The sequence below is a fragment of the Loxodonta africana genome, chromosome 8 (genome assembly GCF_030014295.1).
Source record: "Loxodonta africana isolate mLoxAfr1 chromosome 8, mLoxAfr1.hap2, whole genome shotgun sequence".
Classification (NCBI taxonomy): domain Eukaryota; kingdom Metazoa; phylum Chordata; class Mammalia; order Proboscidea; family Elephantidae; genus Loxodonta; species Loxodonta africana.
Genome location: NC_087349.1, coordinates 12,273,311 through 12,297,176, shown reverse-complemented (window position 1 = coordinate 12,297,176; position 23,866 = coordinate 12,273,311). Strand labels below are relative to the sequence as shown.

The following is a 23,866-nucleotide window of genomic DNA, read 5'->3' as shown; positions in this document are numbered from 1 at the left end:
ACCACCAGTTCTGGCCAGGCCCCCTGGTGGTTTGCACTCAGACCTTTCTGACAGGGGAAGATAAAATAGAGAAAAGAAGAAAGGAGACTACCCCATGCATGAAAAAGAGGCTACGGTGGTGTCAGGTACCATGTTGGTGCCTGACCGGTAGTACGCTGAGGCATCCATTGGAAAGATCCAGGCATTCAGGAAATCTGGCAGTGGAGCTCATTAAACAAGGCTTTGTCCTTGGGACAAGACTTACTTAGAGTGATGAAAACCAAAACCCTGGCAGGAAAACCTAAAACGGGTCCCCTCTGACCACTGTCTCCTAGACTCTATGCTTCTCAGCCTCTGTTTAACATTCCAATGACTGCGTTCTTGCCTGTGTTATCTTGACACACGCTGCTACTTTTGCTTTTGCTGTTTGATTTCAAGCCCGTCGGCCTGTTTTCTATTCTCACTCAAAAGAGTTAGACGTTAATGCTGTTATAGTGGTCTGTTTGCTGTGACCACAGTTTCCACACATGCCTTTCTGCACTGCCATTTAAACAGCACTTAACATCGAGTGGTTCTGCCAGCTAGCTATGGGCCTTTGATGAATCCACTGCGCATCTCTATTGCAGCGCAAGGCAAAGATGGCTACTCAAGGCGGTCCTGAGCTGTATAAACAGCCCAAGTTGAACCAGTCTCTCATGACTCCCAGCAACAGCCCAGCTACCTGGGCCGACCCCTGGCTGACCTCTCTGAGGCACCTCAGAGCACAGACAACTCCCAGCCACCTCACCATACCTCAGAGATATAGCACACGACAAGTTGACATTATCCATGTGGCACTTCCCAACTCCTAGATAATGAATGAAAAAGGAAGGGGAGGGGGGCATGCAAAGAGTCTCTAAGGAGTCTTCTTGGTATATTTAGTCTTGGAAATTGAAATGGATTTATAGCTCTGTTTTTGCTGTTTCTGCAGAACATCCAGAGGGTTTCAAAAGACCTTCAGACAACTTCGTGGTCTTCAAAGATGGAATGGAAAGAGAACAGATAATATCGTATTCTTAAAACGGATAGGGAGTTACAGTAGAATTGTGTGGTTCGGGGAAAGATGGCTGCATAGTGGGAGGAGGGAGCAGTGCCATTAACACGGACATCCTTTGAATCTTTAAAATAAGTTATACAGGTGAACATAGAAGTTCATGCTACTTGCTGGAAGCAGTAAGGATCAAGTTTTGTGGACGTCGTAGTCCACACATCTCCAAGTAGCCTGCCTCATTTTCAACGGGCTATCATGTTCTGCTGTCTATCCTGGTAGCCCTTAAACTGGTGGCATGGTCTCAGACAGATTCTTGCAGGAGAGAGACAGATAGATGGATTCCATCAGCTTCTTCCAGGGGAGTTGCCCGATGGCTGGGAGGGCATAGGTGATATGCTCGCTCAGGTGCTCTTTGCCTGTCTACCAGGGTCAAACAGCAGTTTCCAGGTCCTCATGGCCAATGATCTTATAGTTCTGACAGGTTTCTAGGTAAGCAGCCAAATCCAGGTCCCCAGCCTGCTGTGCTTTGTCTTGAGGAGTCTTACCCTGGAGGTAACATAGCAAAGGAAAGACAAAAACACTTGGAGTGAGATCCCAAAAACAACAAAATCAAGAATTGCAGAAACACTGCTAGACAACAATTACTTGCTAATAAGGATTTTTCCTTGTTTAGTGTTTTGGGGCTTCCAAAGCACCTCCAAATCCGATGTCTTAGGTAATCATCACATCAAACCTGTAAGCGAGGTAAGTTAAAGAGGAAGAGACTACCATTTGGGCAGGTGGGGTTTATAACTAAGGAATCAGAGATTCACCAACTCTACCTGAGACCACAGGAGGTAACGGAGACACAGTGAGCTCTGGGACCCACAGCCTTTTTTGGACAAAGGTGGGATAAAAATCACTAAATAGAAAAACAGGGAAGCAGTTACTGGGATTTCTAGTTTAAGACTCTTTGTATTACACCAAACTTGGAAGCAATGAGCAGAGACTAAGAGGAAGGGACAGGCATAATACCTCATCCCTCTAATAAGTGTGTTTTTGACTACAAAACTGATGACTGCTAATTTAAAAATCTTGGCAAAGTTGAAAAGTACAAAGATTTACTAAAAAAAAAAATCACCAATAATTCCATTAAATTAAAATAACCACTGTTAACCTTCCATTGAGTAACTACTTTGTCTCTCTATATATTCTGCACATAATTAATTTATAGAAATAAAACCCTATTTTATTTACATACTATTCTAAAATCTGCTTTTTTCTCTTCATAATAGGTCATACAATTTTTTACATCATTAAATATTCTTCTACATCTTGATTTTAAAGGATCACATAATTTCTGGCAGTCTATTATTTTACACTGCTATTGAACATTAAAGCTCCAATTTCTCAGTATTATATATAAAGCTATGTATACATTTGTACATATGTATGTGTGTGTATATATACACATTTACATATATATACAAATATACATCTACACTTCTCTGTATAGACAAATAGATGACAGACAGACAGATAGGAAGATAGATGGGAATATATCCCCAAACAAAGAAATCGCTGGATGGTGCAAATGGTTAAACACTGGACTACTAACCAAAAGGTTGGAGGTTCGAACCCACCAAGAGGCTCCTCGAAAGTAAGGCCTGGTGATCTGCTTCCTCAAGGCCCCAGCCTTGAAAACCCTGTGGAGTGCAGTGCTACTTTTCACACGTGGGGTCGCTGGAGTTGACTCTATGGCAGCTGACAACAACACCCAAACCAAACCGAACTGGTGCCATCTAGTCAGTTTCAGCTCGTGGCAACCCTGTGTGTTACAGAGCAGAACGGAGCTTCATAGGGTCTTCTTGGCTATAGATTTTAAAGAAGCAAATCACCAGGTCTTTCTTCCGTGGTGCCTATTGGTGGGTTCAAACCACCAACCACTCGGTTAGTAGCCAAGAGCAAACCATTTGCACAATGCTGGGAGATATATATATATAGTAGATATGCATATACACACGTAGTAGTGTTGTCAGGTGTCGTCGAGTCGGATCCAACTCACAGCTACCCGATATACAATAGAACAGAACACTACCCGCTCCTGCACCATCCTCACAGTCGCTGTTATGGTTCAGCCCATTGTTGCAGACACCGTGTTAATCCATCTCATTGAGAACCTCCCTCTTTTTTCATCACCCTCTAATTTACCAACCACGATGCCCTTTTCCAGGGGTTGGCCCCTCTTGATAACATGTCTAAAGTACTTAAAATGAAGTCTCCCATCCACTTTCTAAGGAGCATTCAGGCTGTACTTCTTCCAAGACAGATTTGTTCCTTCTACTGGCAGTCCTTGGTATATTCAAAATTCTTCACCAACACTCTAATTCAAACTCATCGGTTCTTCTTCGGTCTTCCTTATTCATTGCACAGCTTTTGCATGCATAGGAGGTGATTGAAAATACCCTGGCTTGGGTCAGGTGCACCTTAGTCCTCAAAGTGACATCATTGCTTTTTAACACTTAAAAGAGATCTCTTGCAGCAGATTTGCCCAATGCAACACATTGTTTGATTTCTTGACTGCTGCTTCAGTGGGCATTGATTGTGGATCTAAGTAAAATGAAATTCTCGACAACTTCAAACTTTTCTCCATTTATCATGATGTGGCTTATTGATCCAGTTGTAAGGATTTTTGTTTTCTTTATGTTGAGGTGCAATCCATACTGAAAGCTGTATGTAGTCTTTGATCATCAGTAAGTACTTCAAATCGTCTTCATTTTCAGCAAGCAAGGTTGTGTCATCTGTATGTAGCAGACTGTTAATGAGTCTTCCTCCAATCCTGATGCCGAGCTTTTCTTCATGTCCAGCTTCTCAGATTATCTGCTCAGCATGTAGATTAAATAATTATGGTGAAAGCATACAACCCTGATGCATACCTTTCCTGATTTTAAACTACGCAGTATCCCTTTGTTCTATTCCAACGACTGCCACTTGGTCTATGTACAGGTTCTACAAGAGCACAATTAAGTGTTCTGGAATTCCCATTCTTCCCAATGTTATCCATAATTTGTTATAATCCAACAGTTGAATGCCTTTGCATAGTCAATAAAACACAGGTAAACATCTTTCTGGTATTCTCTGCTTTTAGCCAAGACCCATCTGATATCCTCAATGATATCCCTCATTCCCCCTCCTCTTCTGAATTTGACTTGACTTTCTGCCAGTTCTCCGTTGATGTACTGCTGCATCCATTTTTGAATGATTTTCAGCAAAGTTTTACTTGTATGTGATATTAATGATATTGTTGGATAATTTACGCAATCTGTTGGATCACTTTTCTTTGGAATGGGTACAAATATGAATCTCTTCCACTCGGTTGGCCAGGCAGCTGTCTTCCAAATTTCTTGGCATAGACATGTGAGCACCTCCAGCACTGCATCCGTTTGTTGAAACATCTCAATTGGTGTTCTGCCTGGTTTTCTGCCAATGCCTTCAGTGAAGCTTGGACTGCTTCCTTCAGTACCATCAGTTCTTGATCATATGCTACCTCCTAAAATGAATGAATGTCGACCAATTCCTTTTGGTACAATGACTCTGTGTATTCCTTCCATCTTCTTTGTCGACGATTTCTTTTTGGTGTAGTGACTCTGTGTATTCCTTTCATCTTCTCTTGATACTTCCTGCATCATGTAATATTTTCCCCATAAATCCCTCAATACTGTAACTTGAGGCTTGATTTTTCTCTTCAGTTCTTTTAGCTTGAGAAATGTCGAGAGTGTTCTTTCCTTTTGGTTTTCTAACTTCAGGTCTTTGCACACATTTCATTATAACACTTTATCTCCTTGAGCTGCCCTTTGAAATCTTCTGTTCAGCTCTTTTACTTCATCATTTCTTCCATTCGCTTTAGCTACTCTATGTTCAAGAGCAACTTTCAGAGTCTCTTCTGATATCCATTTTGGTCTTCTCTTTCTTTCTTCTCTTTTTAATGACCTTTTTCTTTCTTCATATATGATGCCTTCAGTGTCATTTCACAACTTGTCTGGTGTTCGCTCATCAGTGTTCAATGCGTCAAATCTATTCTTGAGAGGATCTACAAATTCAGGTGGGATATACTCAAGGTTGTACTCTGGCTCTCGTGGACATGCTCTAATTTTCTTCAACATCAACTTGAACTTACATATAAGCAAGTGATGGTCTGTTCCACAGTCGGCCCCTAACCTTGTTATGACTGATGATATTGTTTTTTCATCGTCTCCATAGGTGTAGTCAATTTAATTCCTATGTATTCCACTTGGTGAGGTCCATGTATATAGTCATTGTTCATGTTTTTGAAAAAAGTACTTACAATGAATAAGTCATCGGTCTTGGAAAATTCTGTCATGTGCTCTCTGGTGTCATTCATATCACCAAGACCATATTTTCCAACTACTGATCTTTCTTCTTTGCATTCCAATCACCAATAATCATCAATGCATCCTGACTGCATGTTCCATCAATTTCAGACTGGAGAAGCTGGTAAAAATCTTCAATTTCTTCATCTTTGGCCTTAGTGGTTGGTGGGTAAATTTGAATAGTAGTCATATTAACTGGTCTTCCTTGTAAGAGTATAAATATTATCCTATCACTGACAGCACTGTACTTAAAGATAGATCTTGACATGTTCTTTTTGACCTTGAATGTGACGCCATTTCTCTTTGTTATTCCCAGGATAGTAGACCATATGATTATCCAACTCAAGATGGTCAATACCAGTCCATTTCAGCTCACTAGTGTCTATGATATTTATCTTTATGCATTCCATTTCATTTTTGACAGCTACCAATTTCCCTAGATTATACTTCATATATTCCACATCCCAATTATTAATGGATGTTTGCTGTTGTTTCTCCTCATTTTCAGTCATGCCTCATCAGCAAATGAAGGTCCTGGAAACTTTGCTCCATCCACATCATTATGGTCAACTCTACTTTGAGGAGGCGGCTCTTCCCTAGTTGTAATTTTGAGTGCCTTCCAACCTAAGGGGCTCATCTTCCAGCACTTTATCAGACAATGCCCTGCTGCTATTCATAAGGTTTTTCTTGGCCAGTTTTTTCAGAAGTAGATTGCCAAGTCTTTCTTCCTAGTCTGTCTTAGTCTGGAAGCTCTGCTGAAACTTGTCCACCATGGGTGACCTTGCTGGTATTTGAAATACTGGTGGCATAGCTTCCAGAATCACAGCAACACGAAAGCCACCAGAGTATGACAAACTGAAAGATGAGTATCCAGTGAATTTCTTTTGACAGGGGTCAGTTCCTTAACAAAACAACAACTCAAAGGCCCACCCCAGTTCACCAGATGAGTGGTGGTATATATATACATATTTGGATACACAGTTGATATTTTTTATATGAAGCCATTGAAAAGAAGTCAGCATTAGCTGGAGGGATTGTCTCCATTCTTTTGAATACTTGCAGATACTAATTAACATTGTTTAACCCTTCATTTTGATTTTAATTCAGTGTTGTGTTACTGCTATTATTGTTAGGTGCTGTCGAGTCGGTTCTGACTCATAGCGACCGTATGCACAAGAGAACAAAGCACTACCTGATCTTGTGCCATTCTCACAATTGTTGCTATGTTTGAGCCCATTGTTGCAGCCACTGTGTCAATCCATCTCCTTGAGGGTCTTCTTCTTTTTCGCTGACCCTCTACTTTACCAAGCATGATGTCTTCTCCAGGGACTGATCCTTCCTGATAACATGTCTGAAGTATGTGAGACGTAGTCTCACCATCCTTGCCTCTAAGAAGCATTCTAGTTGTACTTCTTCCAAGACAGATTTGTTCTTTTGGCAGTCCAGGGTATATTCAATATTCATTTCTTCTTCACTCTTCCTTATTTATTGTCCAGCTTTCACATGCATACGAGGCACTTGAAAACATCATGGCTTGGGTCAGGCACACCTTAGTCCTCAAGGTGACACCTTTGCTTTTCGGCACTTTAAAGAGGTTCTCTGTAGCAGATTTGCCCAGTGCAATGCGTCTTTTGATTTCTTGACTGCTGCTTCTATGGGTGTTGATTGTGGATCCAAGTAAAACGAAATCCTTGACAACGTCAATCTTTTCTCTATTTATCATGATGGTTCTTATTGGTCCAGTTGTGAGGATTTTTGTTTTCTTTATGTTGAGGTATAACCCATACTGAGGCTGTAGTCTTTGATCTTCATCAATAAGTGCTTCAAGTTGTCTTCACTTTCAGCAAGCAAGGTTATGTCGTTTGCATAACCCAGGTTGTTAATGAGTCTTCCTCCAATCCTGATGCCCCATTCTTCATATAGTCCAGCTTCTCATATTATTTACTCAGCATACAGATGCAATAGGTATGATGAAAGGATACAACCCTGACACACACCTTTCCTGACTTTAAACCATGCAGTATCCCCTTGTTTTGTTTGAATGACTGACTTCCTCTTGATCCACATACAGATTTGTAGTGTTATCTATTTAAAAAGTGGTAAGAAAAGGGTAGAGGCATGATCGTTATACTAAGGAAATAGTTCCAAGTACGAATGCAAATGAATTTTATAAAAATTATCAAAGACTTCTCATCCCCCATCTGTGCTAACTCAGTGGATTCTGTTGACCTCAATGAAACGTGCCCCAGGTAACCTAAAGGACACATGGGGTAGAAGATAAAAGGGAAGAAACAAAGTCTCTGGGCTCTTTTACTAAAATTTTACTCATTTAGTTAGGATTTAACATTTAACCACTAGATTAACTCTTATAATAATTTTTGATTAACTTGTTTACAATCTTACAAGACTGTCTTGCTTTTACTTCAATAATAATGAAGTTTGAATTCCTAGCTCCCAAATACTCAAAGAAGTAGACTGGGGTAGCCCTTTGAGTTGTGTTTTTTTTTTTTTATTTTTAAGGAACTGGCCACTATTGAAAGAAATTCACAGGATACTTCTTCTCCTAAGTTATTCCAGGAAGATTCAGTCATAATTTTCATATTCAGATTTAACCTGTTACCAAATTACAAAGTGTTAAAATTAAAGGATCCCTAAAAAGAATGATGCACAGCTATATTAACTAATATGGAAAGATCTCTAGAACATAACATCAAGTGGGAAGTTAGGTTATACAACAGCATATATACTATGACTTCATCTACCTAAGGAAACACAGATAAAGAAAAACAGACACATCACAGGTGAAGAGAGGTCGTTAAAATTTTAAGAGTATTTATGTCTGGAGTGTGGGGTTTCCCATGATTTTTACTTCTTTTGCATTTTTCTGCATTGCTAAAGTTTTATATGTGAGAATGAGCTAGGTTGATAATCATAAAAAATAATAAAGTTATTTGTATCTTGAAAAAAAACAGCACACACAATACAAAATAGGGAGAAATCTCAAAGAACACTGAGTCCATTTATCTCGTGCAGAAAATGAGAAAAACACAAAGCACACCCTGGGGAACTGCTCAGGTGTACCATTGGCTTGGGAGCAGGAGTCCTGACTCCCAGGCTTCTCTTTGTCCCTCTATCATGCTGCTCCTTCCCTTTCTTTTCATCATCTGAGGTAAGTGTAAGGCAAGTCTTTTGTCTGAAAAACAGGAAGTTGTCCTACTAGGATCTGAGTGGCCCCAGCCGGGGCAATCCCACCCCACAACATGGCCTCCACTGATCGTGCCTAAGATGTTTGTGTTTCTCAAACAGGTTAAACATTGATGCATCTGAGTACAAACATTATCTGGGCAGATTATTACATCGAGCAACTATCTTTCAATTGAAATCCAGTTGTCTTCAAGCCAGTTCTGACTCATGGTGACCCCACGTGTGTCAGAGTAGAACTGTGCTACTTAGGGTTTTCAATGGCTGGTTTTTTGGAAGTAGATCCCTGGGCCTTTCTTCTGAGGTGCCTCTAGGTGGACTAAAACTTCCAACCTTTCGGTTAGAAGCTGAACCTGTTAGCCATTTGTACCGCCCAGGGAAGCCACTTGAAGTAGTATGCCAAATTAGCTAGCCAGTCACCTAAAAGACCTCTTAGAAACCAGGACCCAGGTTAAGTGTGTTTGGTAGACATAGGGAGAGACTGAGGCAGCCAAGGACCTCAGTCAGAGTGTTGGATGCTGGTGGCTTGCAAGGGAATGGAGAATCCACATGCAGCTGGCTCAGAAGGGAATGAGGGGTCCACAGGGACAATGTTGTTTCACAAAGCGCACTGCAGTCTGGGACAAACCCAGGAAAAAAGCTGCCCATAGGTAGGTCCTCATCACTTAAATCATCTAATGGAGCTTAAGTCACTGATTAGGCTTTTAAATCATTTGCCTAGGTTCCAAACTTAGATTAATCAGCACCTGCTTAATGAAGTCCTCATCTATATATTAAATTCCTCTCTGCAGCCCGCTGCAGTTAAGTGGTTTGTCTTCTCTTGGAGCCTACCCAGCATGCTTTATACTGCTCAGAGCTTACCCAAGACCCTCAGGGGGATTGATGTGCTGTTAAACCTCTCTCTCTCTGTCTCTCTCTGCTTCTTGGTATGTATGTTTCTGTCTGTCTCTGTCTCTCTTTCTCACTCTCTCTCATGAGCTGCACTCCAAGGTCAACTCCACTAAGCCACTCTCTTCCTTTGTTCCAGCTTGCAACCCTTGTTTCATGAGTGTCTCCTATAAATTGGAACAGCTCATCACCTAGCCTGTTCTTAGCTCTCCTAAATAGACTTCCTCCAGAAGCCTCACCTCTACCTGTTGGCTCTTTGATATACACCACCCTCACCCCATGCCATTTCTGGCCCCATTGCTATCTTATTACACCAATAACACACTTTGAATCCAGATTTACATCATTTTTGCTACAGAGAAACCAACCACGTTCCAAGCCATGTTGCAATAGGTATCATGGTGAGACGACACAACAGATTATACGAACCGTAAGTGAACCCCAACCTCATTCCTCCGTGATCATGGTTCCTCTGGCTGGAGCAGGGGGCTGGTTTGCCACCAAGTGAGAACTGACCTGCTCACACACTCCTGGACTGGAGTCACAAAGCTGAATTGAGATTGGGGCTCAGGTCTTGGAAAAAGGGCATATTTAACTTTCTGTAGGTTCCAGTTCCTGCATCTATAAGTAAGGATAGTAATTCCCACCTTGCCTAAATTCTGGGGTTAACTTAGCGGGGGAGAAAACAGAAAAACACATGGAAAGAAATACTTAAAAAAAAAAAAAAAAAACTAACAAACTCACTAATTTAAGATCATAACCGTCTCCACACCAGAGTTCAGGACCCTGTGAAACAATCAGCTGATCCTTTGGCACCCAAATATGGGACTCCATAAACAGCAGAATTTAAGCTATACCGGCTTAAGCAGCTCATGGGGAGTCCCAGAGGAGCTTCCTGGTAACCACGCCAGCGGCCCTGAACGTGGCCCTGACACCTCTCCTAGGGCCGGGCCTCGCCTCCCCCGACATGGCCGACGGCCTTCTGCACGGACCAAGCCAGCGTCCCTGAACGTGGCCCTGACACCTCTCCTAGGCCCGGACCTCGCCTCCCCCGAAATGGCCGACGGCCTTCTGCACGGACCAAGCCAGCGTCCCTGAACGTGGCCCTGACACCTCTCCTAGGGCCGGGCCTCGCCTCCCCCGACATGGCCGACGGCCTTCTGCATGGACCAAGCCAGCGTCCCTGAACGTGGCCCTGACACCTCTCCTAGGGCCGGGCCTCGCCTCCCCCGACATGGCCGACGGCCTTCTGCACGGACCAGTGAATTACTGGCATCAAGTCAGTCTCGACGCACGGCCACCCCATGTGTGTCACAACACAACCGTGCTGCTCTGGGTTTTCAGTCGTTGATTTTTTGGAAGTAGATCACCAGGTCTTTCCTCGGAGGCACCTCTGGGTGAACTTGAACCTCCAACCTTTGAGTTAACAGTCAAGCAAGTGTGTTAACCCTTTGCAACACCAAGGGACCCCTTTCAGCAGGAGGAGGGCTGCAAAGTCCTGAGGGCAGCACGTTCAGAATTTATAAGGCCCCAGAGGCAAGCACACCCTCCATTCGTACTTATACATTTAAACCACAGTCTCTCTAAATGAAGCACTTTATTTTTTCCTCCTTTTTCCAAAGCCCCAGGCACTTCCATAAGCACAGAAAGGACGCCTTTGCCACCAACACAAGTGAAGGCGACGGAGCCGGCGAGGGTGCCTGGGGAAGGATGCTTGCACCCACTCATCAGTTACCTTGGAGTCGGTCTTTCTCAGGGATGCTCCTGCGTCCACCAGGAGCTGGCACACAGCCCGGTTCCGGTGGCAGGCAGCCTTGTGCAGTGCAGTCTCACCCCTAAATCAAAGAGGGAATGGGAACCAGCTGTGCGGGAAGGGCAGAGGGGGCAGGGGGGGTGGGGGTCTGCATCCCACCCAAGCCAAGGAGCTGGCTCCTCCACCCCTTTCCCTGTATGCTCCAGACCTTGGCCGCCACTACATTTTGGGAAAGGAAAAGGGTTTCTAGAAGAATCTTGGGTTAGCCCTCACCTAACTATGACATCTGTTGTCAATTTTGTGTCATTAATTCATGGCTTAGGAGACTCCATGCATTACAGAATAGAATTGCTCCATAGGGTTTTCTTAGGTGTAATCTTTACAGAAACAGATTGCCAGGCCTTTCTTCCTTGGAGCCCCTGGGTGGGTTCGAAGCAGCAACCTTTTGGCTACCAGCCGAGTGCAAACTGTTTGTGCTGCCAAGGGAGCTTTAACTATGATATCTGATTCCAGCCTCTTCTCTAAGCAGTGCTGGTTACTGAGCCTAGTGATTTTTTAAAGGATTAATGTTTGGTTTAGGTAATGCTTGATTGCACTATTAAATAGGCCGACTGTGGAGCAACTCTGTGTGAGTGTCTGTCTGGGCAGAGCCTGAGGGGCCTTAGATGAAGCCCACGGTGAACAGAGATGGAGAACCAAAGGCCTCAGACACACAACCCTTAGACTGCCACGTGTTACAGATCTGTGCCCGGCCTTGGAGGGCGAGGCCTGGGAGCCCCACTTCACAGGCCCAGGCTGACACCCGTTCTGCCTGCCTGAAGTCCCGTGAGTGCAAGGTGGAAAAGGGCTGCCACAGATGATATGAAGGAGGCACAGAGTCTCGGGGAGAGTCCGGGATCAGAGACTCATCCTGGGGGCCGTGGGTCAGCTGCAGAGATCCCATTACCCAGGTGGGAAGGGGCCTGGGGAAAGGGAGCCCTGCCTGAGGACCCAGCTACCCCACCCAGTATGTACAGGGATGAGGGTGTATGCGTTCTGAGCTCCAGTGTGAAGTGGCTCTTAATGGCAAAGCGTCTAATGCAACATGAGATACAGCCCTCAGAAAGGGCAAGCTGAGGTCAGAGATGGTCCACTCCCCAAACATGCCAATAGGATAAGCTGGTAGAGGGACCAGATCCAAACAGCAAAGGACAGTTTTTTTCCACTTCTGGTTCCTGAAAGCTATACCCCGTCCTATTGTCCTCCATTCTATTCATTCTTGCTTTTCCTTCTTCCTACGTACTTAGCCACCGGCACCCCTCTTTGTCCCTCATCTGAACCACAGAACCCAGGAAATGACTGGAGTGGCTGTGCTCAGTTCTCCCATGGTGGCACAGAACACCTTCCATTCCAGATGCCTCAGGGCGTTAAGGATCATTCTCTCTCAGAACCTCAGTTGAGAAAGAGGAAATGTGATGGGTAAATAAAAAGGTATATGTGTTTATTTAGACTTTTCAGGCATCCAGGAGGTTCCAGGGCAGAAGTGCCTGGCTCGTGGGCAGCTCTAAGTGATCAGCAGTAATGGCTGTGTTAATCATTGTGACACCTATCGCCACCTTCCATCATGCAAATTTGGACTGATAAGGTTGGCCCTGCACAGGGATAAATACAGCAGAACATGGACTTGTAATCCCTGTGCTAAAATCTCCTAATACAGACCCCGTAGACTTCATTCTCCTAGATATGTACTGAAGAAAACAATCGAGACTACGTAACGAACGGCAACACTCACGTTTCGCTGTCTGCCATATCCAATAGCTCAGGAGGTCCTAAAGGAGAAGAAAACAAGTCGTCCATCAAAACATAAGTTCAAAAACGTAACCTGAACAGAAAAATCTATATTCATAGGATCAATGCCCTGCAAAGCTGAATTAAAAAGAGTCATTTGGTGATAGGGATAATTAGACAAAAAAAAAAAAGAAGATGAAAAAACTTGGCTTCGCTGCCTCCCCTTCACCAACTTCCCAATCTCCACAAGCCACGTGTACAGAAGGGGAGATGTGAAATGATGAGGCAACCTCTGCCCTCAGGAAGCTTTCAATAAAATCGAAGGAATAAAATTAACTGCAACAGAGTAATGGAAAAATAGTGAAGTGACTAACTGGGGAGAGAGAGGACATCTTTGTGGCCTGGAGTAACCAGGTGAGATTTGAAGATCTTGTCCTACCTTCCAGCTGCAGGTTGCTTGTAACGGGGTCTTAGGTCGAAGAGTGTTAAGGCTACAAGGGAACATAGATGTCATCTAGCCCAAACACCTCATTTTAGAAAGAGTAAAATTTTACTTTTTACAAAATATTTCTTCCAAGACCAGAAAGAAATGCAACGTATAAACATCGAGGAATTATAGGTGCTTCACAAGGAGTTGAAATGTCCTGTGTGTCTGACCTTTCATGACATTCTATTTGCTCATTGATTCATTCGTGCAATCAGCAAACACTGCTTGGAACGCCACCTTCTGCCCCACTGCTTTTCTTCCAGCCCTCCCTGCTGTCCCTATACTACTCATCCTGCAAGTATCAGCCGGACGCATATTCTGCATAAAGCCCTCCATGACCCCACCCCAAATACCACCTTCGACGCCCCACTATGTGCTCCTTCCCTTTGCGTATTAACCCTATTCCCCATAATCGGGTAAATCATGTCATTTATCATCCAAATTGGGACCTTCCCAGGCAAGGGGATAGACGGTCACCTTATTTATCATGACACTTGTCAAATCCTATTAAAACCAGCTACTCATTTCTCTCGCCCCATTGGACTCAGCAAATTCCTTGAAGTTTCTGCCCGTGCCTTCTCTAACACCATTTCCTTCCTTGGTACTTGGCACAGAGCCTGGTCCAAGGCAGATGCTTCATGTTTGGTTGAATGAATCAATAAATATTCTTGGAAGTGCCAAGCATGGCTCTAGCTATTGAATATTTCATCACAGAAAAATAAGAATGACTTTCTTATCTTCAGAAATATAGTCCCAGCCACCTGCTCTGTGTCTGGGTGGACAGCATTATCACAGAACGTGCACTTATTTAGCCGGGGACGAAGATGACTGAGATGTTATGGACCCTTGACAACCCTCCTGGTTATCCAAGAGCCAACTGCTCATCTCCTCTCTTTCAATCCACTGCTCAGTCGATTCTTCCCTTGCAAAGCCTCTCCTCTCTGTCCTATTTGAAAAGCAGACCCCCTCACAGGTCTGCGCCTGGAGCACGATGAACAGGCAGAAACTGCGACTCAGAAAAAGCCCTTAAATCACCTAGATTTCCAGGTTTTCAGTGAATGGTATTTATTGCTCACTCCCTAGTATTTAAACACTGAAGTTCACAGTCTTTAGCTGAGAACTGTCACTGTTGTCGCTGGGTGCTGTCGAGTCGCTTCTGACTCACGGAGACTGCGTGTCACAGGGGAGAGCTGCCCCACAGGGCTTCCTAGGCTGCAATCTCTACGGAAGCAGACCGCCAGCTCCTTCTCCAGAGGAGCCCCTAGGTAGGTTCGGATCCCCAGCCCCGTGGTTCGCGGCTGAACATTCAGCCACTGCATCACCCAGCCTGGAACGATCCTCCTTCAATCTGCTCCTGAGGTTCCATGTTTTCACACGAGCTAATCTGCAGAACCACCCGAACATCTCTCAGGCTTTCCCGGCTCTGAGAGCTTTTTCCTTCCACCCTATCCAGGGTAACCTTTCTGTTTCTAACCATATGTCTAGATCGTACCCATTTTTTTAGACCAGGTCATCTGGAAAGACCCCATTGGACTGAAGGAGTCTCCCCCTTCTCTGAACCTACAGAACACTGACTTGGTTCCACCCTTGCACTGTGAGTTTACTTTTCAAATGTATAGCTTATCTTCTTAGATACAATTTTCTAGGTCCCTTGAATTTAAGAATACTTTTTTTCTGTATCCCTCCAGCACCTACCTGACATTACTCATTTAACAAGGTTTTAACTCATTCATTTTCCCCCAGTCCTGTGAGTCTAAAGAAACACGAGTTATATCCTCACCAAAAAGTGCAAGGCTGTGCAGTGCTGTGATTAGGAATGAGGGGTCTCGAGCCACCGCCTGGGCTCAGAATTCTGGCTCCTGCACTTAGTAGATCGTGGACACATTCCTTTAACCTCTCAGTCCCTCGCTTGTCACATATTTCAAGTGGGATTAATAATAGTCATACCTTGAAGGACTGCTGTGAGCTTCATGAGTTAATACTTGTGATGCGCTTAAAACAGTGCCTGGCACACCATACACACTGCTTGAAGTTCAGATATTATGAAGGTACACCCAGTTAGACTAAGGCAAGATGGGAGGAGCTATCAATGGGCTGCTTCACACACCGCTACATTCAAAGCCTCTTGTTGACTCAAATCATGTGCCCTAGAACATAGCACTCCCGGCCTCCTCCATTGCTGACAGGACATCCTCAATGACATCAGAAGCAAGAAGGCCTACAGCGCCAATGTTCTCCTAAGGAGCTCCTGCCACCCTCGGCGAACCTTCCAAACCATTCATTTTGAAAGGAACCCCGTAAGCCTCAATAGCAGTTCTGTCCACATCATTACTGCTAACTGCATAAACGTCTGGGCAGCAGCGATGTCTCATCCCCTTCCTTATTTGGTATTTTTAATCACTCTTAGAGAGGCTCCACGGACCTCCAGAGCCAGAGCCTCCACGCAAGCCAGGGGTGCTGAAGCCCTTTAATCTCCACTAAAATAGTCACCACTTGGCAACCTGGAGGAGGGGCAAGCAAGAGGAAGAAGAGCTTCCTCCTCCTGATTTCAGACTAGAATTACTGCAGATACCGCCAGCCCAGACTCATTCCAGGGCTGGCCATTCATTTTGTGAATCAGGAATGTCTGCGGCCAAGTATCACTCCTCTTCTCTCCCTTTAATTCTCTGCAGATCTGACCCAGGTAAGAGATAGAAGCACTGACACATGAAGAGGTCACTTTTGCTATTAATTAGTATCAGCTGTTGCCATTGAGTTGGCTCCGACTCGTGACAACCCCACGCACAATAGAAGAAAACGTTGCCCAGTCCTGCACCACCTGTTCACGATCGTTGATACGCCTGAGTCTGTTATTGCGGTCACTGTGTATTTTGAGTGCCTTTCTAGGGGCTCATCTTCCACTGCTATATCACCAACATCCTGTTGTGAGCCATAGGATTTTCACTGGCTAATTTTCAAAGATTTTAAGGTTTTCCCTGGCTAATGCTTTTCAGAAGTAGACTGCTGGGTCTTTCTTCCTAGTCTGTCTTAGTCTGGAAGTTCAGCTGAAACCTGTCCTCCATGGGTGACCCTGCTGGGTATCTGAATACTGGTGCATAGTTTCCAGCATCCCAGTAACATGCAAGCCCCCACAGTAAGACAAACTAACAGACACATGGGAGAAAACCTTTGAAAATTAGCCAATGAAAATGAACAAATTTGTCTTTGAAGAAGAACAACCAGAATGCTCTTTAGAAACATGGATGGCGAGACTGCGTCTTACATACTTGGACATGTTGTCGGGAGGGATCAATCCCTGGAGGAGGACATCATGCTTGGTAAAGTACATGGTCTAGACCCTCAACGACATGGACTGACACAGTGGCTGCAAGAATGGACTCAAGCAAAACAACAATTTTAAGGATGGCGCAGGACCAGGCAGTGTTTCCTTCTGTGGTACACAGGGTTGCTGTGAGTTGGAACCCACTCAATGGCACCTAACAACAACAACAACAATTTTCAGAAGTAGGAAAAAGCCATTCTTCCCAGTCTGTCTTAGTCTGGAAGCTCTGCTGAAGCCTGTCCATCCTTGGGTGGGTGACCCTTCTGGCATTTGAAGTACTGGTGGCATAACTTCCAAGATCATAACATGCAAGCCACCACAGTATGATAAACAAGGAGACAGGTGGTGTAGTATCAGTAGAACTTCTAGTTAAAGGCCTTGGGGCGGGGCGGGGGGAGGTGGATAGCTCTGGATTTAAATGATGTAAGCTCTCCTGATCCTCAACACACAGAACCACAAAACAGCAAAATGACTGAACACTGATAGGCCAATAGCCAAGGAAGACGGGACAAGGGTGGCAGCAAGTTGATTAGAGATAGCAGTGGAGGACTTTTTTTTTTTTTTTTTGATTCCAGGCCACTGGGAATTTAAAGACTGGTGAGTTGTCTGCAGGAGGTGGGGTTCCAGACCCTGGGCTGGAGTTAGTGACAAGACTCTGTACCTTCAACTCTTCCCTCTTGGCCATGCCTGAGATGGCAGAGTCCCATAACTATACCTGTTTTCTAGGCCTTGCTTCTGCCTTCTCAACCTCCTTGCCCATCTCCTAAGGTCCCATCTTGAGGGCTTTGGTTCTCCTTTCTCAGCCTAGTTCCTTCCCTTTGACAAATCATTTGGACAACCTCCCCAATTTTCAAATCAAAACAAATTATTTTTATCAAAAAAGTAGTTTATGCTCAGCTTAGGCTATTTAAGGAAAAAATAGAAATGTTGTTGTTGTTGTTAGGTACCAGTGAGTGGGCTCTGACTCATGGCGACCCTATATATAACAGAAGAAAACACTATCCAGGTCTTCTCCATCCTCACTATCCAGGTCTTGGTTCGTCATCCTCACAATTTTTGCTACATTTGAGCCCATTGTTGCAGCCACTGTGTCAATCCATCTCATTGAGGGTCTTCCTCTTTTTCACTGACCCTCTTGCTTTACCAACATGATGTCCTTCTCCAGGGACAGTTCCCTTCTGATAACATCCAAAGTATGGTGAGATGAAGTGTCACCATCCTTGCTTCTAAGGTGCATTCTGGCTGTACTTCTTCCAAGGCAGATTTGCTCTTTCTTCTGGCAGTCCATGGTATATTTAATATTCTTCGCCAACACCATAATTCAGTCTTCCTTATTCATTGTCCAGCTTTCTCGTGCATATGAAGTGGCTGAAAATACCATGGCTTGGATCAGGCACACCTTAGTTCTCAAAGTGACTTCTTTGCTTTTTAATGCTTTAGAGAGGTCTTTTGCAACAGATTTGCTCAATGTAATAATACATCATTTGATTTCTTGACTGCTGGTTCTGTGGGCATTGATTGTGGAGCCAAGTAAAATGAAAGAGTTGACAATGTCAATATATCTCTGTTTATCGTGATGTTGCTTAATGGTCCAGTTGTGAGGACTTTTGTTTTCTTTATGTTGAGTTGTAATCCATAGTGAAGGCTGTGGTCTTTGATCTTCATCAGTAAGTGCTTCAAGTCCTCTTCCCTTTCAGCAAGCAAGGTTGTGTCATCTGCATATTGCAGATTGTTAATGAGTGTTCCTCCAATCCTGATGTCCTGCTCTTCTTCATATAGTAAAGTTTCTCAGGTTATTTGCTCAGCATACAGATTGAGTAAGTATGGCGAAAGCATACAACCCTGATGCACGCCTTACTTGATTTTAAACCACGACTGCCATACAGGTTCTGCACGAGCACAATTAAATGTTCTGGAATTCTCATTCTTCACAATGTTATCCATAATTTGTTATGATCCACACAGTTGAATGCCTTTGCATAGTCAATAAAACACAGGTAAACATCTTTCTGATATTCTCTACTTTCAGCCAAGATCCATCTGATATCATCAGTGATATCCCTGGTTCCGTGTCCTCTCTGAATCTGGCTTGAATTTCTGGAAGTTCCCTGTCAATGTACTGCTGCACCCATTTTTTAATTATTTTCAGCATAATTTTACTCACATGTGATATTAATGGTTTTTTTTTAATTCTACATTTTGTTGGATCAACTTCATTGGAATGGTACAAATATGGATCTCTTCCAGTCAGTTGGCCAGGTATCTGTCTTCCAAATTCCTTGGCATAGATGAGTGAGCACTTCCAGCATGGCATCCATCTGTTACAACGTCACAGTTGGTATTCTGTCAATTCCTGGAGCCTTGTTGTTCACCAATGACCTTCAGTGCAGCTTGGATTTCTTCCTTCAACACCATTGGTTCTTGATTACGCTGTGCTTCCTGAAATGGCTGAACACTTTTTGATATAGTGACTCTGTATATTTCTTTCATCTTCTTTTGATGTTTCCTGTGAAGTTCAATATTTTATACACAGAATCCTTCAATATTGAATTGTAGAATATAGAAATAAGCATAAAGAAAAAATGAAAATCACCTTAATTATCGTACCCAGAGATGATGATACTAGTTGCCCTTGAGTCAGCTCTGACTCATGGTGACCTTATGTATAACAGAACCACATGTTACCCAGTCCCGTACCATCTTCACCACCGCTGGTTTGTTTAGGTCCATTGTTGTGGTTATGTGTCAGTCCATTCCATTGAGGGTTTCCCTTGTTTTCGCTGAACCCCTACTTTACCAAGCATGGTGTTCTGTTCCAGTGATTGACTTTTCTGATGAAGTGTTCAGGGTAAGCAAACTGAAGTCTTGCCCTCTTCACTTCTAAGGACCATTCTGGTTGTATTTCTTCTAAGACAGACTTGCTTCTTCTTCTGGTAGTCCATAGTATATTCAATATTCTTCAACCACACCACAATTTGAATGCCTCAGTTCTTCTTCTGTCTTCCTTTCTCATTGTCCAGGTTCCGCATACATACGAGGTGACTGAAAAGACCACGACTCGGGTCAGGTGCACCTTCATCATCAAAGTGATACCGCTGCACTTTAGAACCTTAAAGAAGTCTTTTGCAGCAATTATGCCCAATGTCTTTTGATTTCTTGACTGCCACTTCCACGAGACTGGTTGTTGATCTAAGTAAAATGAAATCACTGACAACTTCATTTTTTCCCTCGTTTATCACAGAGAGAGCTGCCATTAAACCTGATGTCTTTTTTTCCTTTTTTTCTTTGACCATATATCATGTAAGCACATTTTTAACAAGATCATACTGTAAGTAGTTTTACGGCCTGTGTTTTGTTTTATCCACTTAGCTTCCCATCATAAACATTTTTCCACAACAATAAATATACTTCTATTATCTGAAATTGCTGAATAACATTCCATATTTTTGGAGATCTAGATTGTTTCCAGTTTCTTTGCTCTCATGTTCAAAGTTTAAGGCCATACTCTTGCAGTTAAATTGCTGAACTCATCCATGGTAACCTGACTAGAAGTGGATGTGCTGGGTCTAAAGGATGCATGTTTTCAAGGCTTTATTTTAAGTACTGAGAAATCTCCCTTAACAACATCGCACAAATCTTCACTCCCTCCAGTAGCATGTGACATTATCTTCCATTGGGTGGGGAGCTACTTTTAATAGTTGCTTAGTCGATTTCAACTCATGGCAACCCCATGTGACCAAGTGGAAGTGCCTCACAGGGTTTTCTGGGATATCAGAAGCCCTGGTGGCACAGTGGCTAAGCACTCAGCTGCTAATCAGCTGGTCAGTGGTTTGAACCCACCAGCTGCTCTGCAAGAGAAAGATGTGGCAGTCTGCTTCTATAAAGACTTACAGCCTTGGAATTCTATGGGGCAGTTCTACTCTGTCCTATAGGGTTGCTATGAGTTGGAATCAACTTGATGGCAGTGGGTTTGGTTTTGCTTTTAATCTTTATGGGAGCAGATCACCAGGCCTTTCTCCCATGGAGCCTCTGGGTGGATCTGAACCACTGACCTTTCAGTTAGCAACTGAGAGCTTAACCATTTGCTCCACCAGGGCTCTCTCTTTTAGAAGTACAAGTACATTTTCTAATCATTTTTCTTTAGCCTGCTATGATATAACTGTGCTTGCACAGTGCTGGCAAGAACAGGGCTGCAGAGAAGAAAAGAAAGGCCAGGCTGCAGCTGCCCTCCTGATCTGTACCTGCCCCCACCCCCACGGAGAGTAGTCCATGCACCTGCAAAGAGCCTCACAGGACACGACCCAGTAGGTGGCTGTGAGGATCCCTGCGTCTGAGGACATAGGAAGCATGGTGTTGAGTGGAGTGACCCTGTGCTGCTCAGTAGCACTGGTGTCACATGGGGAGGAGAGATGGACAGAGGGACACAAATAATCAGCAAAGGCCACACATTCCTCTTGAAAAAAAAAAAGTATAAAAAAATTCGTAATTTGGGGAAGGTTAATTTTAGTCTCACTGATAAAGAAAAAGGAGCCCTGGTGGCTCAATGGTTAAGCACTTGGCCACTAACTGAAAGGTCAGCAGTTCAACCCACCAGCCACCCCGAGGACCGGGTGATCTCCTCTCATAAAGATTACAGCGGAGAAAACCCCATGGGGCAGTTCTACTCTGCCACACAGGGTTGCAATGAGTCATAATAGGCTCAATGGCACCCAACAACGACAGGACTACAGAAGGGAGACAATTTATCTGACGTGGGTATCTGACACAATCCCACAAGTGACTCAGTTTTCACCATCTGTGAAATGGAGATAATAATAGAAGTTACTGTGGTGTTGCTGTAATGATGAATGTGTCCGGATGTACAAAACGTTCAGAACAAGTGTGAGCTCTGATTATTACCATGACATTTGTTTTCTCAAAAGTGCCTGGGCCTGAGTTAAAACGAATGAATGAACTAAATACATCTGAAATCAAATTGAGCCCCAGCCAGTATCACACTTTTTCCCAGAGAGTGATCCATAACTGAAACATGGGGTTAGAAAACTGGGTGCTCATGGGTAAAAAAAAAAAGAACGGCAACTATATGTAGGGAAGATAAAAATATCCAAGGGGCCAGGCGCTCCTTGGAAACTCTATGGGACAGTTCTATTCTGTCCTACAGGGTCACTAGGAGTCGGAATCGACTCGATGGCGCTGGGTTGTTGAAGTCCAGGAGACAGGAAAGGAAGCAGAGCTCCACAGGTCTCCCAACACAAGTAAGTGAGCAATGTGGTAAGCAGTCAAGTTTTCTATCTGTGTTGTGGGTTTGCTGCCTGGTGCGCCTTCCGTGAACTCTCCCGTGGAGTCCCCAGTGGAGTGTGGGAGTCCCCAGTCCTGGCTAATGCCACTCTGTGGTCTACCTTGTATCTGTGTGATACGCGGTCTGCGTTGTGTAGCAATTTTGCTTCCTTTCCTTTCCTTTTTGCTTCTCACACCCAGGCTTCCAAATCCCCTCTGCTGTTCCTTCCCCTCCCGGGCCCCTCTCTCTCGCCAGACTCATTCCCTTGCCATTAGTCTCCCTGACGCTGCCAGCAGACCATTCCAAATCCCCCTCTGCCCCAGGACAAAGGCTGCACAGATGTGGGTGAGCTGGCACTGAGAAGGGGAACAGCACCGTCATTCTGTCCCAGCAGGAAGGTGGTCGTTTCTCTTGGGGACAAGGGGCAGGAAAAGAAAGAGACCTAAGGCAGAAAAGGAGGGAAGACAAAATAACCTTATTGAAACCCCAAAGGAAATGCATGAGTGAGAGTCCCATCAGGGGAACAGTAGGTGGCAGGGGGTAGGCTGGGGGACAGGAACAAAGGAGTGGAATGTGCAGGGTGGGAAAAGAAGACAACACAAAAGTCTCTTGGAGGGTGAAACGGGGAGGAGGGCGTGGGTGAGACTATGGTTGAAAGGAGCTGAAAAGCAGGCACCGCTGGGGGCTCTCCCTGGGCTCGCTGGCATCCCTCATCCCCCGCCCGGCCCTGTGGGATTGTTAGCTCTCTTTCCCCTCGTTCTCTTTTCACCGCCTTCAAATGCCTGGATTCCAGGCTTTTATAAAGGAAAGCGGGATGTTGTATGCACGCAAGGTCCCAAAGACGACGTGGGACGAGGAAAATGGCAGCCTCCTGCGGTACGGTCACACATGCCCCGTGCCCCTTGGGATGCTGTGTTGGTGAGAATAACTAATCTCCCACGACTCCTTTTGGGGGGCTGCCCTCTGAGGTGGACCACACTGCTCTGGTAAATACCCAACGGCAGAGGGAAAGAGGATCCGAGGAGCGAGTAAGCAGGACGCAAAGTCCTCCCTCGGGGGCCACACCCAACGTCAGTTATGCACCTTGAAAAAGACCCAGTGGCTGCTCAGAACTGCTGTCACCAGGGCCACTTCAGAGCCAGGTCTTTGAACAGTGCTTATATCCTCGGATGGAAGCCCAGTGCCGTGGTGGTTAAGTGCTACAGCTGCTAGCCAAAAGGTCAGCAGTTTGAATCCACCAGGTGCTTCTTGGAAACTGTATGGGACAGTTCTACTCTGTCCTACAGGGTCACTATGAGTCAGAATTGACTCGACGGCAATGAGTTTAGTTTTTTGGTATATCCTAGGAAGCCACAGGACAGACTAGAGCCAAATTAAAAGTCAAAACAAAAACAACTTCAAGAGATCTGCAGCCTTCCAGGGTTTGGAGGTGTATCCTAATCTTTGGTACAGTGTAAAAATTTCATTTATTTATGCTTTTCATTTATATGGAATCAAGTTGATCAGACCCACTGCAAATTGATGCTAATTTATAAATGTAATGGCACAGTCTGGTATCAATGAGACCTGGTGGTGCCATGGTTAAGCTCTTAGCTGTGAATCGAAAGGTTGGTAGTTTGAACCCACCCAGTGGCTCCACGGGAGACAGACCTGAGGATGTGTTGCCATAAAGATCACAGCCTAGAAAACCCTATGGTACAGCTCTACTCTGTCACATGGGGTACCCAGCACAACAAGAAGTCTGGTATCTGGCCCCAAATTCCAGCCTCACTGAGGCCTCCTGAAAAAGGT

At 44.4% G+C, this 23,866-nt stretch overlaps 1 protein-coding gene across 2 annotated transcripts in view; it reads right to left on the bottom strand.

The window, feature by feature from the left end:
• Window positions 1–958: 958 nt before the first annotated feature.
• The window catches only part of DGKI (diacylglycerol kinase iota), a 491,392-nt gene continuing 468,484 nt past the window's right edge, over window positions 959–23,866 (bottom strand). For both annotated transcript variants that reach the window (XM_064289678.1, XM_064289679.1), the window contains 3 exons: window positions 12,993–13,029; window positions 11,204–11,303; window positions 959–1,555 (listed from right to left, as the gene is read on the bottom strand). In XM_064289678.1, coding sequence (XP_064145748.1) covers window positions 1,439–1,555; window positions 11,204–11,303; window positions 12,993–13,029 — 254 coding nt within the window. In that variant the 3' untranslated portion in view covers window positions 959–1,438. The remainder of the gene's footprint in view (window positions 1,556–11,203; window positions 11,304–12,992; window positions 13,030–23,866) is intronic.